We start from the raw sequence: 20,221 nt of genomic DNA on the forward strand, positions 1-20,221 counted from the left end.
GCCACATGTCATATACTACGCCTCACGGACGTTGAACGATGCACAATTGAACTACTCCACTACGGAAAAAGAACTTCTTGCCGTTGTCTTTGCTTTAGATAAATTTCGATCATATCTAATTGGTACCAAAGTAATTGTTTTCACTGATCATGCAGCTCTGAAGTACTTGCTCACTAAAAAGGAGGCCAAACCACGGCTAATTCGATGGATGTTGCTACTTCAAGAGTTCGACATAGAGATTCGGGACAAGAAGGGAAGTGAAAACGTGGTGGCTGACCACCTAAGCCGAATGGTGCACAATGAAGAGGCCCTACCCATTGCCGAGACATTCCCCGATGAACAATTGCTGTCCATTAAGGTTAGTGCACCTTGGTATGCCGATATTGTTAATTTTTTGGTGTCAAAACGTATTCCAAGTGAGTTCACTAGGCACCAACGTGATAAACTTAGGCATGATGCACGGTTTTATGTGTGGGATGATCCGTACTTATGGAAATTTTGCCCCGATCAGATTATACGTCGTTGTGTGCACGATTCTGAATGTCATTCAATTTTGAGTTTTTGTCACACATATGCATGTGGAGGGCACTTTGGCACACAACGCACGGCCCTCAAAGTGTTACAATGTGGATTTTATTGGCCTAGTATTTTTAAGGATGCTAGAACGTTTTGCTTAACATGTGATAAATGCCAAAGAATGGGTGGTATTAGTGCAAGGGACCAAATGCCGCAGGTTTCTATCCTAAATGTTGAAATTTTTGATGTTTGGGGTATTGATTTTATGGGTCCCTTCCCTTCATCGTATGGTTTCATGTATATTTTGCTTGCGGTTGATTATGTGTCAAAATGGGTGGAAGCCAAGGCCACCCGGACTAATGATTCTAAAGTGGTTGCAGATTTTATTAGAACTAACATTTTTGCAAGGTTTGGAATGCCACGAGTGATCATTAGTGATGGAGGGTCACACTTTTGCAATCGGACCATTGAAGCGTTATTGAGGAAATACCATGTCACCCATAAGGTTTCTACACCTTACCATCCTCAAACGAATGGCCAAGCCGAGGTTTCCAACCGAGAGATCAAGCAAATACTTGAGAAGACCGTTGGGCCAACAAGGAAGGATTGGAGCTTACGGTTAGATGATGCACTTTGGGCGTATCGTACGGCGTACAAAACCCCCATTGGGATGTCCCCTTTTCGACTTGTCTATGGCAAGGCGTGCCATCTACCCGTGGAGTTGGAGCATAAAGCTCTTTGGGCCGTCAAGAAGTTCAACATGCACTTAGATGAAGCGGGAAGTCTTAGGAAATTCCAATTGAATGAGCTTGATGAAATCCGGCACGAGGCATATGATAATGCAAGCATTTACAAGCAAAAGACCAAAGCCTTCCATGACAAAATGATCCGTGGGAAATCATTCTCAATTGGGCAGAAAGTGCTATTGTTCAATTCCCGTTTACGTTTGTTTCCCGGTAAGTTACGTTCTAAGTGGATTGGACTATTTGTTATTACTAATGTTTTTGTTCATGGTGCAGTCCAAATCCAAAGCTTGAAAACGGGACACGAATTCAAGGTGAACGGGCATCGTTTGAAGCCCTATTATGACACCTTTGTGGAACATGCCGTGGATGACATACCCTTGGAAGCCGTGGGCCCTAGTAAGGAGTGAGGATAAGAAGCATGCTCGTCCGGCTGTACGACGTTAAAGCAAGCGCTACTTGGGAGGCAACCCATGCATTCAACAAAGGAAGACCGAGAAAGCACTCCAATTCCAGATTTGCGTTCCTAAACTCTTCTCTTTGCTGTTGATTTTGTTTCTGCCATGTTAGGTTGTTAGATGTTGTTTTGTTTGTTTGTTTGTTATTTGTGTGAGTCTATGCTTGAAACATTGAGGACAATGTTTGATTTAAGTGTGGGGGGGTAACCAAAGTGTTTTGATGCAAATTCGTAGGGTTTTGTCACCCATAATTTCAAATGTTGTTTCTTGCTGTTTTTAGGTGTTTTTAGGCTGTTTTGGTGTGTTTTAGTATTTGTTGTTTTAAAAATCCGAAAATCCCAGAAAAAATTGAAAAAATTGTTTTGAAAACCCAAAAAGAGTTGTTTTTGTGTCTTAGGGTACCTTCCAACACAATGATGAGGATTCGGTTTGTAATTGCATGACTGTTAAAAAGAATGATTAACATGGATGAAAGTTTGATTTACTCTTTGTTTATGCTTGGTTGTGGTTATAACTTATGACTTCACATGTAATCAAAAAGAAAAAAAAATTAGTTTTTGTAACATGCTTGAAGGAAGGAACTCAAACTAACGCTACAACCTTGTGAGACTTGAGCCTAAACGTTTATTTGGAGAGTTAATAATCTGTGCATTGTTGTTTTCTAAAAGTCGTTGCATGATCTCATTATTCTTTGCTTGGTTGCTACTTAGAAGGCGTTTCATCATTTAGTTCCAAACACTAGAACTCATGCCCAATTCATTCAAAGCATGTTATTGAATTGCATAACACATATTCAAGATGAAGTTGTGTAGTGACCACCATAGCCAAATTGCCATATTTCCCTATTTCATTTGTAGGATTTAACCCCGTTGAGCCTTGTGTAGCCTACTTTCTTTGTTAACCCACAATTATCCTCACCTAGCCTAGAGTAGGACCAGCCATACCTTTGTTCTTGAAGCATAGTAAAAGCATAACTCAAGATGAATTCCTTTTGATCATTGCATTGCAGAAAACAAGTGTGGGGGAAGGATTCTTGATATATGGGTGTGCCAAAGTCTTGAATAAGGCACGGCAAAGAAAAGAAAAAAAAAAAAAAAAAAAGAGAAAAAAAATTTCGTGGAAAATAAGGAGAAAAAAAGAAAAGTTGTGAAAAGAATGAAAAAAGGAGTTGAAAAGATGTGAAAAAGTGTTCTCAAGTGTTGTTTGTTGAAGGAAGGGTCCAAAACATTGAATTCGGCCCTAAGTGATTGCTTGAACCTTCCCTTTGAGTTTAAAAGTTGATTTCGGCATTCTAATGGGAATTCTAAGTTCAATTTCATTATGTTGCTTACTATTGCTTTAAAGAACGTTTGTTTTCCCTATCCTTTCATTGTTAGCCAATTCCCCAAGCCCCGTTACAACCCTTGACTTTAATCTTGAGTGTTGTGTGTTTCAATTTGTGGAGTTTGAATTTGGTTTGAGCATATGGTGTCACTGGTTCTCGCATCTAAGTAGTAGCGTTCCATTCATGAGATCATATCTAAACATGTTATTAACTCCGAAAAGTGCTTTCTTTGTCATACATATATGTGAGCATTCGTTTTCATATTTACATCTATCTTCTCACATATAACTAGTATAGGGTGTGTAGTTAGAAAATCTGAGTGAAAATAGAGTGCATATCTTGTAAGGAATTGAGGAAATTCTCTAAGGCATGTTACTACATTCATAATCATGTTTTAATTGGTTATGTGTGAACTAATGAGTAGTGACTATGATTAAGTAAATGCTTAAGCGTAAAGAAGGCTAAAATCTGTGGGAATGATGATTTTTAACATGTCATGTGCATTGGAAATCCCTGAGGCGATTGTTGGAAGGTGTAGGTTGTGTTTTACTCGTTTTACTTCGTTTATTTACTTTGTTTCATTTTGTTTTGCTCGAGGACTAGCAAAAGCTAAGTGTGGGGGAATTTGATAGGAGCATATTTATGCACCTTAGTTTAGCTTGTTCTTGTGCATTTATAGTGTTTTTCCTTAGTAAAGTAGTCTTTTAAGCTAGTTTTATGTATTTTCAGGTTTTAAGGGCAAAGTATGCAAAAGGATGCATTTTGGAGCCTTTTGGAGCAAATTAGAGCTTGGAATGGACATCATATGCTTGGAGCCAAGAGGATGGACGAAATTGAAGACTTGAAGATGATGATTCCTACTTGAGCAAGGTTTCCTAGTTGAAGTAGGAAAGTCCCTAATGGAAGATGGTTTCCTAGTTGAATTAGGATTCCTAGTTAAAATGGGTTTCCTAGTTGAATTAGGATTCCTAGAAGAACAAAGTTGCCTACTCAAACAAGGTTTCCTACTTGAAGTAGGAAAGTCAAAATCCAAATGGTCTCAAGAGAAGCAACAAAGAAGTTTTCCAAGTCCAAGAAGGAAAAGGAGTCCAAGATGAAGAAGGAATGATGAAGACAAGGTTTCCTAATCCTAATAGGCAAAGTTTCCAAGTGCAATGAGGAGTCCTTATCCATTTAGGGCACCTTATCCATTTAGGACACCTTATCCTAATCCTATAGGGATGCCATGCACTTTACCTTATCTTGGAGGGTTTCTAGAAGCCTTAGATGCCCTATCCTATCTTTGCCGTGGGTTTTATCCAAATCCCCTTAGTTTTTGGGGTTTCTAGAAGCCCTAACATTATCCCTACAAAGGTGCCGCACCCTTATCCCTTTTTCCCTACAAATTTGGCCCTTAAAACATGTTTCTAGGAACCTTATCTTATCTCCTACAAAAGTGGCGCCCCAAATCCTTCTAGAAAGCTGATTTCCCTTGCCTTGCAAGGCATTCTAGAAGCCTTATCACCTTATCTCCTTACCTGCCGCACCTAGGAAGCATTATCCCTTTCTATTTCTGATTTCTAAGCCTATTTCCTTGTGGATTTGGGTTATTCAAGTCCATATCTGATTACCCTAGGGTTTTAAGTGCCTATATATACTCATATTAACCCCTAGATCAGATCACCACCTCTCATACACATTCATTAATTCCAGAAATTCGTCCAACTTTCTCCACACCCTTGCCGCAGCCACCAAACACCTTTCTCCTTAGTTTTAAGCCTTGCCGCACCATCCCCTTCCCCTAAACACTACTATATCCCTCCACGACCATACATCCATACACCTAAGGCTCTAAAACCTGTCCCTAGACCTTTGCCGCACCAAGGAGGAGGAGAAGGAAACTCGGAAGTTCATGCAATTCGAGTTCGCGTCGCTGAAATTTCTAGGTGTTTCTTTTCCTTTGATTTCAATGTTTAATTTCAATTCTCTTTGTTTTGTGCATATGAGGAACTAAACCCCCCTTGGCTAGGGGGGGATTCAAAATACATGTTTATGCTTGCGATATGATTTGATTCCTTCTAATTGCGTTTCATAAGTTGTGAATTCAATTTACTTATCTATGTGAATTATATTGATTTGTGTGTGTTGGTTGAGAGTGCACGCTTAATTATCATGCATAAATTTAATGCTAGGATATAAGGAAGTTTCACCTAATCGTTATGGAATTATATTCACAAGTAGTAAAAGTTGATAATCTCAATTGCGTTAAGTAAATTCTTGGCATAAGTTTCATCCAATTCATAGTAACAAGTGCTTCGTCAATGCTTATGGTTTTCAAAAGAACTTAATGATTCTTGCTTGTATCTCTATTATGCAATTCATGTAGGGAACTTGTGGGGAATGTTTTGGGTTGTCGTATGCAATCATCCAATTCAATAACGTTAGGAAAATCTGAGGGTTAATTAGTGCAATTCACGGTTAATCTGGGGCGTTGAGAATTCATGGGTTATTGAAAAGCAATTGGAAATCGTTTTATATGCAAGTATAACATGTGTGGAGATGAACCCCTTAGCTAGCTTCCCATCCATTCAATTCCATCAAATTCGTTTTTACAATCTGTTCTAATTTAAAAAGTTTGTTTTGTTTTTAATTTCGTCCAAAACCAATCCCCCTTACTTTGTTGAGTCATAGTAGTTAAAAATCACTTTAGTTTGTGTTTTTAAGTGTCTTAGGTCAAGTTAAAACCAATTTTCGTCCAAAGTTGTGTCTAGTGTTCAAAACTGCCCAGATTGTGTTTTTAAGGCAGTTTTGAGTGTTTTCTTGCTGTTTTGAGTCTTTTGGTTTGTTTTGGTGTTTTAAAGTTTAGTTTTGCATTCTTTGAGTCTAGTATAGTGTTTTATATTGTGTTTTTACGTTTTTGAGTCAAATCCAAGTGATTAACAACCCCTCCTAATCCCCGGTCCAGAACGATCCCTACTTACATTCTTCACTACAATTGACAAAAAGAGGGTTTAATTTGTGTGCGTATAATTCTCGCATCATAGGTCATTGGTTGGAGCTCTTCCATGCCTAGCATAACATGGTCCTGAATCGATCTTTCTTTTGCTGTTAACCAAACGTGCCAGTTTATGCACTCTTCAAGGCAAAGATCATCTCACTGATGTCTAAAGAATTTTACATTTTCTCAAGGGCACCATCAATCATGATTTGTATATGGTTCAGAAAGGGTGACCGGGCAAGTTGTGTGTTTGATAGACGATCTACTAGTGGATATTGTATCTTTTTGAGGTGAAATTTGATTAGTTGGAGTGCCAAGAAACAGTTTACTGTTGCCCGTTCGTCTACCGAGACAGTGTACAGATCTCTTGCTCATACTACTGCAGGTATCACTTGGATTATCTCTGCCATATCTCTTGCTTCTTTCTAATCACTCGGTTCCACGGTCGTACAAACATGTTGGAATAGATTATCGTCTCTTTGAAATAGATTGTCATCTCTCTTGCTCATATTCTGAAAGTGCAGTACGTGTTTGTTTGAGTAGCGGTGCTTTGTGCTTAAGAATTAGGAATTCTTGGAGTCGAAACACACAAAGGCGCAGTTTTCAGAGTGCAGAGAAGAGTATCGAGACATGTGGAGCGACGAGTCAAGATGGCCTCACAATTTGAAGAGTTAGGGACGAGAGATTCTCTCATATCACCAACTCACCGTGTGCCAATCGTTCATTGGATAAATTCTACACCTTTCTGAACACGCAGCAAGATGCTACAGGGACTAAAACTTCATTGGATAAGAAAATCTCTCGCTGGGAGAGGTATCATTGACAAAAAATTTGCTTCTGGTGGTAGAAGGGAAGAATATAATGTCAAAGATGCTGAAGCAGCACTTGGATTCACCAGAAATATTCAAGTACATCTCGGTCAAGCATATTAAAAAAGGAGCTGAAAAAATCACAGAACTGCCACCATTAGCTTAATCAAATGGCGGTAATTCTTCTGTATTATTTTCAAGAGCTTGAGCTCTATCTCCCTAATCTTGGGGAGCATCGGGTAGGGAGTCCCCGTGGAGAGGTTTTCGTCTTGAATAATAGCTATAACTTACAACAGTTTGGTGACGTGCTAGGAAAAAAAGATTGCAACTCAATTCAACGAAGCATATGAAGCGAAATCACTGGAGTAGAAAGCAAGTTGATAGTTGATACACATTTGTAAGCATACAAAATGCAGACCAAACAACGCAACAGTTGAAAAGACGTCTCAGACAAATGGCTGAAGTCTTAAGTATATTAAACGAGTGCAGTATTTATCAAACAGGAAACCCCATTAGCAGAAATTTCAAAATTAAATACTCCCCCTTTCAATGGTAGTACAGAATCTGCTACTAAGCAATTATTAGAGGACAAACAGAAAAAAAATCAACACAACCAGAGACTGGGAGCACATAAATCTTGAGACTTTGTTTGCCAGCCGACTGTCATTTCTATGCTGCGTCATTCCTTCTTTCCAATCCCATGAGACATGTTGTAGATCCCTCGTCCCTGGAGAAAATGCCATCAGACCTTACAATGAGATTGCAACAAAAGCAAGGAAAACTACTTTTTTTTTCACATACAAAAGGCTTACAAAGTCTTAAAAGAAATGAAGTAATTAGAAACTCACAATAAGGAACAACGAAGTAGCAGCTAAAGCAGCTGGAATGGCAACAGAGGTAATCTTATCAAACGGTCCCTTCAGGTATGTGTGTTTGTGGATGCTTTGGAAAATCTTTTGCTTCTCATAGAGCTGCTCACGTGGTCGGAAGGGTGTTTCTGACATCCTGTATTATGGACATTATTAAAAGGTCATTCTATGAAAGTAACTTCCGAAAGCTACATTTCTCCACAGGCGGAAAAAGCTTATTGTTCTATATTGTAGAGGTTCCCACACCAACTCGAAATATCAACACTGTGCATAAGCACCACAAACCCAGATGGGGGAGGCACAGGGCCTTAATTGCCACACACATGCGTGCGCACAAACACACATGCACACGCGCACGCGCGCGCACACACACTGTGCTATAGAGGCTCCAACAAAATCACACCAACTTAAAACATCAACACCATACAAAATCACACACTACGTTCAGGAAGACCCTTAGCAGTTGGGTATCAATCGATGGTAGTTAAAGCACTTCATCAGAGAACATAATATTGTCAATTAAGTTCCGATACAATTCTGGAAAAACATCACGGTGGACTGAATGGATTCTTTTTGAGCCATTAAGAGAATAAAGAGAAACATTTATTCACATTTTCCATATTTTCTAATTTCCATCACAGGCTTGCATTTCCAACTGAATGTTGTGTAATACTCGAAAAACGGAAGCGAATAAACCTCGTTTACATTAATTACCAATGCTATAATCATGACAATAACTGTTAGCCACCCCGTTAATAAAGTACATGATCTGAAAAAGACTGAAACCCAATTTTACAATCTGACAACAACCTTGACGTAAAATACATTAAAAATGTCATAAACCTAATTTGATGAACATTAAAGCTAGAGGCAACTGAAAATTTCAGAATTACAAGAATACCATGCCAAACTCATCATCAGCTACAAGGAGGCTAATACAGCCCCTTCCCAATCAGCCCACATACTGGTAAACTAAATTAAACAAATTGGTAATTTACGAAGCTTCGTGTCATATGCCCGAGGCATACCATACACAATTGCAATTACACTATCTTATCCGATCTCTTAACCAATGACGCACAGCCAAACCCCAATTGAAACTGAAGACTTTTTTCCCCATTTTCTATACATAAAAGCAGCAGCCTTCAGATTGCAATTCTAAAAATTGCGCTTTCCCCTCAATTCCAACCTCAACGCCCAAATCAAGAACCCTAGAGTATCAATCATTTGCAAATTGAATCGAAAACTGAAAACTCAGAACGCCACATCAAGATCGAATCAATGAAATCATTTCCAAAATTCACCCCTCCCCTGAAAAACTTGGAAACCCGTACACAAACATCAAGTCGGTTCAATAAATATAAACATATCGAACAAATACCAAAGATAGTCGATAAATCACAACAAAGTAATTGGAAAAAGAATACAAAGGCAACAAAACCTAACCCTAGATTTAAGTGTTAACGCAAATCATATTGGTGTGTGTTCGAATATTTGATTGGAAATTGGAGATTGGGTGGAGGGAATCTTACGTGAAATTGCGAGTGACTGGAGCTGGAGAGCAATCAGGAAGACGAAGAAGGTGAAAAATGAAATGGTGATTTCGAGTGCAATTGAGGTATACTCTCCGGTTATATTTGTACAGTTTGTTGCGGTCGATAAATGTAATCTTGGAATGTCATCAATGATTTTTTACTTTTTACTTTTTCTCTTTTTTTTTTTTTTCGAATAAAAAAAGATAGGAAGTGCGTCAAGTTGTTGATAGCCGACATTTTATCCTTCACGTTTGATATGAATTCTAAACAAAATTGTGCTAAAGGTAGGTTGTCACCCGGAAGTGACGGTTGCAAGGTCTGGGCACAATGATAAGTGCGTAAATGTCGTTGTATCTCCATAGAAGCTCGAACATAGTGTTAAACAAGTAAGGACATTGTAGAAACTTATTTTTGAAAGATTCCACTCAAAATTGTTTGGAAGCATTTGCTGATATCAACTTTACCCAGGATACCCAAAAGACGTATTTTGATCATACGGGACGAGTGAGGTCAAATAAGCTAGGACACGAGGGTAGGTTCATAAGAGTAGAATGCATTTCAGAACATGGAATATAGGAACTTTAATGGGAAATTTTATGGAAGTAATAGAAGTTATGTTGAGAAGAACGATAAGTATTATGTGCCTCTAGAAAACTAAGTTGGTCTTAAGGTGAAGGATCTCGAAAAACCAAGCTTTAAGCTTTGGTATTCGAGCACAAACATATCAAGAAACAATGTCGGCATCATCATGGATAAGACTTTGGCAAAAGATAAGGTAGATGTTAAGAGGGCCGGGTATAGAATTATAGTAATTAAGATTGTGATAGGACCAGAACTCATCAATGTGATTAGTGCGTATGCACCTTGATAGGATTTTTACCACCTGCAAAAGTATGAATAAAAACACTTACAATACTTGCAAGAGTACAAGGTAATTGTATTATAGTTGGCTCTAGCAAGGTTGTTCTCCACAGAGATTGGATGAATAATTTTTATTAAACCAAATCTTAATTAATTATTTAAAACAAAGTTTGAAAAAATGTTGATTTTGTGATTTAAAATAATAAAAACGAATTTAATAAAAATAATTAAAGAAATTAGCAAATTAAAGAAAACAAAAAAAAGTTTTTGAAAATTAAATTGTAAAAGCACTAGGGTTCCACCGTCACCTTACTAATCCTACGTAATTCTTTCAATTACTTATGACTTATACATGCATATTTGAAGGTTAGGTTTTCCTAATACATGCCTACTTGGAACCCCCAACATAGAGCGTATATCAAACATGCAAGACTCATTAAGTTTTGTGAAATATTTTGAAAAATCATGCAACCCTTAAAACGTGGTATTCATCCTAAGTGAACTTGCACAAATTAACCACAAAAAGCCTTCGTCAATTTCAAGGACTGACCTCCGACCAAAATTGGATCAAATTACTTTTCTAAATATCCCATTGGTGATCAAATATTAAGACAAATAGATAGTTTAAACACGGTGATTAATAATTCAAAACCTGCATGCATAAAATCGTAAGCAAATTGAAAAAAAAACTACATATTCTTGTTAAGGCTTATGGCATCGCCTTAGCAAAAGGAAATTAGTTACAAACAATCATAAAATAAAATATTATTAAAAATAAGGATAGAAAACACCTTGAAATACAAATCGTCAAGGCCTAGCAAAGTTCTCCAAAACTAATGCATTCTTCTCCTCTTCTCTCCAAAACCCTAATGGCTAAAAAATCTTATTTATACTACTATAAAATAAAATCCTTATTATAAAAGGTCATCTATAAACTAGGAAACATAATAACTTAAGAGAAACTAGGAAACATAATCCTAATCAAATATGGGAAATCTGTCCAGCCATAAATCAGCCACGTTTCTGGATCTTTAAGCTCCAAAACAAGCACAAAATGGCTAGAATTAAAGCTTGAGATGTTCCGAACATAATTGCAAAAGGCTTCGAACCCAAAAGACATCATCTTGGACGCCAAAAAGCCCAAATAAGCCTAAAACATCACTTTGACAGTACTGCACACTGCTCCTTTATTTCATCACCATAAATTATCCGCTTTGTAGAAAAATCTGAAACTTTGACATGAACTAGCTGAGAGACTCACGAACATCTTCCAATTAGAATCACTCCAAAATTCATCCGTTTGGCTACTTTTTGCTTAAGAGGAAGTCGAATGTCCTACATTGGAAATATAATTCAAAGTATCAAAATTCTCACAAAATAACCAATAAACTAATACTAAGATTAGGAAAAAATATATAACATAGAATTGACTCATTACACCTTAAGTGTGGTTAGATAGAAGTCTGAAGGATGATAGGAGCATATTCATGCGACTTAAATGGCTTGTTCTCGTGCATTTACGTTATGTTTCTCTAGTTATTTTAGTCCTTTATGCTTCTTTTGTGTGTTTTCAGGTTCTAAGGGCAAGGTATGCAAAAGGATGCCTTTTGGGGCCTTTTGGAGCAAATTAGAGATTGGAATGGATATCATATGCTTGGAGCCAAGAGGATGGACGAAATTAAAAACTTGAAGTAGGAAAGTTAAATCCTAAAAGACCTCATGTTTAAGCATCATTGAAGACTCCTACGCATTTTAGAACACAAAAACAACATTCTTTGCAACCTTAGGACATTGTCGTGTGTTTCCTTGTGTCTCCCTTCCTTGCCATGCAAGGAAGGGCTTTGTTCCCTATTTTAAACACTTAAAGCATTCACTTATCAAACCAATCACTTATCACTTCCATTCACTTATCACTCACCACATATCATTCATTTATCACTTAACATATCATTCATTTATCACTTATCATATCATTCATTTATCAATTATCAAACCATTCACTTATCACTTCCATTCACTTATCACTCACCACATATCATTCATTTATCACTTAACATATCATTCATTTATCACTTATCACAACAACAACCTAAAACACATGCACATGCACCACTAATCCCTTCACTTTCATGCCATCATTTCTCACCCCCCCCCTTTGCCGTGCAATACACATCAACACATTCCAGCTTTTCTCCTTCTCTTTGCAGCCACAAGTCACATGCATTCACACATAATCATTCACCCTATCCATCTTACATTCCACAAACAATGTCACATGCAAAACAACAATCATTCACACACAAAACAGCACCATTTCCTTCACTCACATTTCCAGCTTTCCACCTTGCATTTCCACATGCATTCACTTCATCATTACACACCACTCATTCTCTAATTCCACATGCACATTCAATCATTCACTCAAGCACCCTTGTGCCATGTTTCCCCCTTTGTTCCCACCCATCACATGCATTATCATCAAACAAACAACCCTAACCCGTGGCCTTCACTCACATTTCCAGCTTGCTTATGCAATTCCAGCATGCATTCACATGCATTTTCAGCACCATTGACACCTTTGCCGTGTATTCCCTTCATCATTCCAGCATTCCACCTAATTCACATGCCTTCATTCATTCTTTATTCCACTTACACTCATCATCACACACCTTAGCAATCAACACATGCAATCACATGCATCACAACCACAAAGAACCATCCCCAAAACACTTTGCCGTGGGCACCATTCCACATTCCAGCTTTCCACCATGTTTTTCCATCATTTCCTCCACACAAACACCTTAAACAAACAGCCATTTACACCTCCATTACTCCTATAAATACCCTTGCATTCACTCCCCATTCAATGGACATATCTCTCCATTTCTCACACCACAACACAAACACACACCATCTTTACATCCTGAAATTCCAAGCCTTGCCGTGGGTTTCTTTCCATTTTCTATCTTTCCTCATCCATTTTCCATAATTCCCCAATCCATTCAACACACCAACAACATCCCTTAGACCTTGTGCCATAATAACGAAGAAGAAGAGTGCCTAAACGTTCATACAATTCAAGTTTGAGTTGTTGGAATGTTTAGGTGTTTCTTTGATTTCAAAGTTTAAATTCAATTTTCTTTGTTTTGTAATGGAAGAGAAGAGTGCCTAAACGTTCATACAATTCAAGTTTGAGTTGTTGGAATGTTTAGTTGTCTCTTTGATTTCAAGGTTATGAGGAACTAAACCCCCTTTAGCTAGGGGGTGATTCGAAACTATGTTTATATTTGCAATATGAATTGATTACTTTTGGTTGGAATTTCATAAGTTGTGGATTCAATTAGTTTAACTGTTTGATTGATAACGTATTTATGTATGTTCATTGAGATTGCAAGCTTAATTTTCATGCATGAATATGACGCTTATAAACAATCGCTTTAAACGAATTCTTGGCATAAGTTTCATGCGTATTCCATAGTAACGAATGCCTCGTCAATGTTTATGATTTCCGTTGGACTTAATGATCTTTGTTGAATGTCTCTATCATGCGTATTCCATAGTTAGGGACTTTGATTAAGAATAATTTGGTTGTAATGCGTATTCCATTCAATCCAATGAATCTAGGGAAATCTGAAAGTTAATTTAAGCGAACCTAATTAACTTGGAGCATTGAGTTTCATAATTTATCGAAAGACCAACCGAAAATCAATCTTGTATTGCAAGTGTAACATGTGTGGAGAAGAACCCCTTGGCTATTCCATCATCCATATTTTCATCACATTCATATTTACGTTTATTCGTTTTACAATTTGCTTAGTTTATTAACTTGTTTTGTTATTTCAATTTTCGTCAAATCAAACTTCCCCCCCTTATTTTGTTAAGTCTTAATCATTTGATTTGTCTTATTTTATGTTTTTAAAGTATTTGGAGTCTTTTGAACTTGTTTTGAGTCTTTTAAGTTTGTCTTAGTGTTTTAAAAGTTAGTTTTATTTATTTAAGTCAAGTGTTTAGCATCCCTAGTTAATCCCCGGTTAGAACGATCCCTACTTACATCATTACTACAATTGTCACAAATAGGGTTTAATTTGTATGCGTATAATGCTCGTATCAAATTTTGGCGCCGTTGCCGGGGATTGGCAAAATTGCTAATCCCTTGTCTTGAGTCTTGTTTAAATTGTTTAGTTTCTATTTTGTTTTAATTTTTTTGCACCGTGTGTATGTGTTTTGTTTTTGTGCCGTGTGTGGCAACTTGTTTTCTTACTTGTGCCAAGTATATTAAGTTGGTTATTTATCTTGTTTACTTTTGTGTGTAGGTGCTAGTTTATGACCCGTAGCTCACAACCTGTTCGTGAGCATATCTTCGACTTTGACGGTGATTTCGAGAGAACTTTGAGAAGGAACAAGAAATTGCAAGAGTCTAATCCTCCTAGTCCCGAACCTGAAGTAGAAGAGGAAGCCCCAGATTGGGTTAAAGAAGAAGTACCAACCATGGCCATGGACAATCGAACCATCAAAGAGCTTTCTGCCTCGGGTTTGGCCAATGCAGCCCCTCTTTACATTCAATACCCCGAGGCTGCCCAAGGCAAGACTGATGAATTCGAGTTGAAGTCAAGCTTGTTGCACCACATTCCGAAATACCATGGGCTTTCCATGGAAGATCCCAACAAGCATCTCAAGGAGTTCGAGGTTGTTTGTTCGAGCATGACACCCATAAATGTTGATGGGAACATTCTGATGATAAAGGCTTTTCCATTCTCTCTTGTGGAAAAGGCTAAGGATTGGCTTTATGAATTAGCATCCGGGACCGTTACTTCTTGGGAGAGCATGAAGAGAGCGTTCTTAGAGAAGTTCTTCCCTACTTCAAAAGTCATTCTCTTAAGGAAGAAAATTAGCGGAATCCAACAAAGTCAAGGAGAATCTTTTCCGGCATACTACGAGCGTTTTAAAGCCCTTGTTGCATCATGTCCTCAACATCAAATGAAGGATGAGCTTCTCCTTCAATACTTCTATGAGGGCCTTCTTCCCATTGAAAGGTAAATGCTCGATGCTTCGGCGGGAGGTGCATTGGTGGACAAAACACCTATGGCAGCCAAGACCCTAATTGCAAACCGTGCTCTAAATGCACAACAATATGAAGGTGTTGGGCAGAGAGACGCCCCACGGCCACATCATGTAAATGAGGTAAGTTCTATTTCCGAATTACAATCCCAAATGGCTAACCTTACATCTATGTTGTCGCAGTTTGTGGAGGGCCCCAAAGCGCAAGGAGCTACAATCTGTGGTGTATGCTCCATTCAAGGGCATCCATCCGAGACATGCCCTCAATTAATTGAGAACGGAGGGTGGGAATCTGCCAATGCCATGGGCTATGGGAATCAAAACCAACCAAGGAACGACCCATATTCTAACACATATAATCCAGGTTGGAGAGATCACCCAAATTTCAGATGGAGAGATGCACAACAACCTGCCCAACAAAGTGGATTCCGACAACCTCCGGGTTTCTTTCCAAGGCCAATGGCACCACAACCACCTCCTCAAGCACAATCATCCCAAACCAACTCAGGTACGTCTATGAATGATGATAAAACATATCAATTATTAACCACAATGGCGCAGGGAATGCAGAACCAAGCAAAGGAGGTGAATGAACTAAAGAAACAAATGGGACAAATGGCTGAATTTTTGGGACAATTTCGTGAGAATGGTAAGTTACCAAGCACTACGGTGGTCAATCCAAAGGATGGCTTCGAATCTGCAAAGGCCATCACCCTAAGGAGTGGAAAAGAAGTTGGGACCGAGCCAAACAATCCCAAATCTGCCGAGAAAGTAGATGAAGAGACGACACAACCTGAGGCAGTGTCTAGCTCACCCACGAAAAGGGTGAAAAACCCAATGCCGCAGGCCCCCAATCACCCTAACTCGGCCAAATCAGGTAATATAAGTTCAAATTCATGTACTTCACATCCTAATCTGCCCAGTGTACCTTTTCCTCGCAGGTTCATGCAAGAAAAAAAGGAAGAAAGCGAGAAGGACATTCTTGAAACGTTCCGGAAGGTGCAAGTGAACATACCGCTTCTCGATGCAATCAAACAGGTTCCAAAGTATGCTAAATTCCTCAAGGACCTATGCAATACAAAGAGAAGAAGGGCAAACAAAGAGGTAGTGAAGGTAAGCGAGAATGTGTTCGCTGTTTTGCAACGTAAACTGCCCACCAAGTGCAAAGACCCCGGTAGTTTCACGATTCCTTGTATGATTGGACATAATCGTTTTGAACATGCCATGCTTGATTTAGGTGCATCCATAAATGTCATGCCTTATTCTATGTATGCATCTATGGATTTGGGTGAATTAAAACAAGATGGTGTAATTATACAATTGGCCGATAGATCTAATGCCTATCCAAAGGGCGTATTGGAAGATGTCTTAGTGCAGGTGAATGATTTGATCTTCCCGGCGGATTTCTACATCCTAGACATGGAGGATTCAGCCCATTCTACATCTTTGCCGATTCTCCTTGGGAGGCCATTCATGAAGACGGCCCGAACGAAGATTGATGTATACAAAGGCACCTTGACAATGGAATTCGATGGGGAAGTGATTGATTTTAATATTTCTGAAACTATGAGATATCCCGTTGATGACCATTCTTGTTTTTCCATTGATGTTATCGATTCTTTGGCGCAGGTATACCTTGAAGAATTGAACGAGGACGCCCTGGAAACAACCATCACTAAGGCCATAGAGCGCAAAAATGAAGGATTTGGGCCAATGCAAGGCCACGACAAGGAGGAGGAATTCTTTGCAATGGGTTCTAGTGAAGAAATAATTGAGGTTGTGGCAGCCCTTGAGTCATTGCCACCACAATATGGTAAGGTTCCACTTTCACTTTCAAATTCAGTTTCCACTAAGATGCTACCTTCTGTTGTTCAGGCACCATCGCTTGAACTTAAGCCGTTGCCGGACCATTTGAAGTATGTGTTTTTGGGAGAAGGCGAAACATTGCCCGTCATCATTTCATCAAGTCTCACGGCAATGGAGGAGGAGAAGCTTGTGAGGGTGCTGCGAGAGCACAAAACGGCCATAGGGTGGACTTTGGCCGACATTAAAGGAATAAGCCCTACCACATGTATGCACCGTATACTTCTTGAGGAGGGGACTAAGCCATCCCGAGAGGCTCAACGCCGTCTCAACCCTCCGATGATGGAAGTGGTGAAGAAGGAAATAATCAAGCTTTTGGATTGCGGAGTGATCTACCCTATCTCCGATAGCCGTTGGGTCTCTCCAGTTCAAGTCGTTCCCAAGAAGTCCGGAGTAACTGTTATCAAGAATGATGAGAATGAGCTCGTGCCTACACGCATTCAGACTGGATGGCGGGTATGTATCGATTACCGGAAGCTAAATGCCATGACTAGGAAAGATCACTTTCCTTTGCCATTCATCGACCAGATGCTCGAAAGGTTAACCGGTCATGCTTTTTACTGTTTTCTTGATGGATACTCTGGATATAACCAAATTGTGATAGCCCCGGATGATCAAGAGAAGACCACATTCACATGTCCCTTTGGAACATTTGCTTATCGTCGCATGCCATTTGGCTTATGCAACGCACCGGCCACTTTCCAAAGGTGTATGGTAAGTATATTTTCCGATTTTGTTGAAAAGATCATTGAGGTTTTCATGGATGATTTCAGTGTATTTGGGAGTTCATTTGATAATTGCTTGGATAATCTGACCTTAATTTTGAAACGATGTGTTGAAACTAACCTTGTCTTGAATTGGGAGAAATGTCATTTTATGGTGAAACAAGGTATAGTTTTAGGACATATTGTTTCAGAAAAAGGAATTGAAGTAGATAAATCAAAAATAGACCTTGTACGTCACTTACCCTCTCCTACTTCGGTTAGAGAGGTACGTTCGTTTCTTGGCCATGCAGGGTTCTATAGGCGTTTTATCAAGGACTTCTCCAAGATGTCCAACCCTCTTTGCCGATTGCTTCAAAAAGATGTGCCATTCAAGTTTGATGAAGAGTGTAATTCGGCATTTAACCAACTCAAGGAGAAGCTAGTCTCGGCCCCCATTATTGTACCTCCAGATTGGAGCCTTCCGTTCGAGCTCATGTGCGATGCATCCGACTATGCATTAGGAGCTGTTCTAGGACAAAGAAGAGACAAGCGGCCGCATGTCATATACTATGCCTCTCGGACTCTCAATGATGCCCAATTGAACTACTCCACGACGGAAAAAGAACTTCTAGCTGTGGTTTTTGCTTTAGATAAATTCCGTTCATATTTAATTGGTACTAAAGTAATCGTTTATTCTGATCATGCAGCTTTGAGGTACTTGATCACGAAAAAGGAAGCAAAGCCGAGGCTTATCCGTTGGATTCTTCTTCTTCAAGAATTTGATATTGAAATCCGGGATAAGAAAGGAAGCGAGAATGTAGTGGCTGACCATTTAAGCCGAATGATCCACGAGGAGCATGAACATGCCGTACCTATCCCTGAAACTTTTCCTGATGAGCAGCTGCTATCCATTGAGGTAAGTGAACCATGGTATGCAGATTTAGTGAATTACTTGGTGGCTAAACAATTTCCAAATGAACTAAACAAGCACCAACGTGATGAGCTTAAAAATGATGCACGTTTCTATGTTTGGGATGACCCTTATTTGTGGAAGTATTGCTCAGATCAAATTGTACGTAGATGTGTGCATGATTCTGAATTTCACTCAATTCTAAGCTTTTGTCACACATATGCATGTGGTGGTCATTTTGGCACACAACGCACTGCCCTCAAGGTTCTAGAGTGTGGTTTTTATTGGCCGACTATATTTAGGGATGCTAGAACCTTTTGTATGTCTTGTGATTGTTGCCAACGAATGGGTAACATAGGTACCAAGGACCAAATGCCGCAAACCCCTGTCTTTAATGTTGAAATTTTTGATGTTTGGGGCATTGATTTTATGGGCCCTTTCCCTCCATCTTATGGTTTCACTTATATCTTGCTAGCCGTTGATTATGTTTCTAAATGGGTGGAAGCAAAAGCCACCCGTACTAACGATTCTAAGGTGGTTGCAGATTTCGTGAAAACTAACATTTTTGCTAGGTTTGGAATGCCGAGAGTAATCATAAGTGATGGAGGGTCTCACTTTTGCAATCGGACCATTGAGGTGTTGCTAAGAAAGTACCATGTCAACCATAAGGTCTCCACACCTTACCATCCTCAAACAAATGGCCAAGCCGAGGTGTCTAACCGAGAAATCAAACAAATTTTGGAGAAGACCGTTGGACCAACAAGGAGGGATTGGAGCTTACGTTTAGATGATGCACTGTGGGCATATCGTACGGCATACAAAACACCCATTGGGATGTCACCTTTTCGGCTCGTCTATGGTAAGCCATGTCATTTGCCCGTAGAGTTAGAGCACAAGGCACATTGGGCCGTGAAGACTTTCAACATGGACATAGATGCAGCGGGAGTTCATAGGAAGCTCCAATTGAATGAACTTGAGGAGATTCGGAATGAAGCCTATGAGAATGCCCGGGTGTACAAAGCCAAGACCAAAGCATTCCATGATAAAATGATTCGAACCAAGACCTTCACAGTGGGGCAGAAAGTGTTACTTTTCAACTCTTGCCTACGTTTGTTTCCTGGTAAGTTGCGTTCTAAATGGATTGGCCCGTTTGTTGTTACTAACGTTTTACCTTATGGTGCAGTACAAATCAAAAGTTCAAGGACGCAGCAAGAATTCAAAGTGAATGGGCATCGATTGAAGCCCTATTACGAGACGTTTGAGGAGCATGTCGTGGAGGAGGTACCCCTCCATGCCGTGGAACCTAGTCAAGCTTAAACGAAGGTACCGTCCGGCTGCAAGACGTAAAAGAAAACGCTACTTGGGAGGCAACCCATGCATTCAACAAAGGAAGACTTAGAAAGCACTCCAATTCCAGATTCCTAAAAACTCTTCTCTTTGTTGCTATTTCGTTTTTGCCTTGTTAGGTTGTTTAGTTGTTATTGTTTGTTTGTTTATTAATTGTGTGAGTCTATGATTGTAACATTGAGAAAATGTTTGGTTTATTGATAGGCACTGCTAAACAAAAGATGGAGCCTTCACAAAGGGCGTTTAC

At 39.2% G+C, this 20,221-nt stretch overlaps 1 protein-coding gene across 1 annotated transcript; it reads right to left on the reverse strand.

Moving 5' to 3' along the window:
* Positions 1-7,260: 7,260 nt before the first annotated feature.
* On the reverse strand, positions 7,261-9,374 carry LOC125479428. Its single transcript, XM_048588695.1, has 3 exons — positions 9,229-9,374; positions 7,676-7,832; positions 7,261-7,554 (listed from the first exon to the last, which is right to left on the reverse strand). The coding sequence occupies exons 2-3, from the start codon at positions 7,829-7,831 to the stop codon at positions 7,507-7,509; spliced, it is 204 nt and encodes a 67-aa protein (XP_048444652.1). The 5' UTR covers position 7,832; positions 9,229-9,374; the 3' UTR covers positions 7,261-7,506.
* Between the last annotated feature and the right edge of the window lie 10,847 nt (positions 9,375-20,221).

The sequence above is a fragment of a genome, unplaced genomic scaffold (assembly GCF_019419815.1).
Source record: "Pyrus x bretschneideri cultivar Hongxiangsu unplaced genomic scaffold, Pyrus_bretschneideri_v1 Contig29, whole genome shotgun sequence".
Classification (NCBI taxonomy): domain Eukaryota; kingdom Viridiplantae; phylum Streptophyta; class Magnoliopsida; order Rosales; family Rosaceae; genus Pyrus; species Pyrus x bretschneideri.

Bases quoted from the DNA above. Each gene is read 5' to 3' on its own strand.
- LOC125479428 (XM_048588695.1), bottom strand. From the start codon at position 7,831: ATGTCAGAAACACCCTTCCGACCACGTGAGCAGCTCTATGAGAAGCAA. The intron at 7,555-7,675 runs GTGAGTTTCTAA...CATTTTCTCCAG, and splicing joins CTACTTCGTTGTTCCTTATT to GGACGAGGGATCTACAACAT.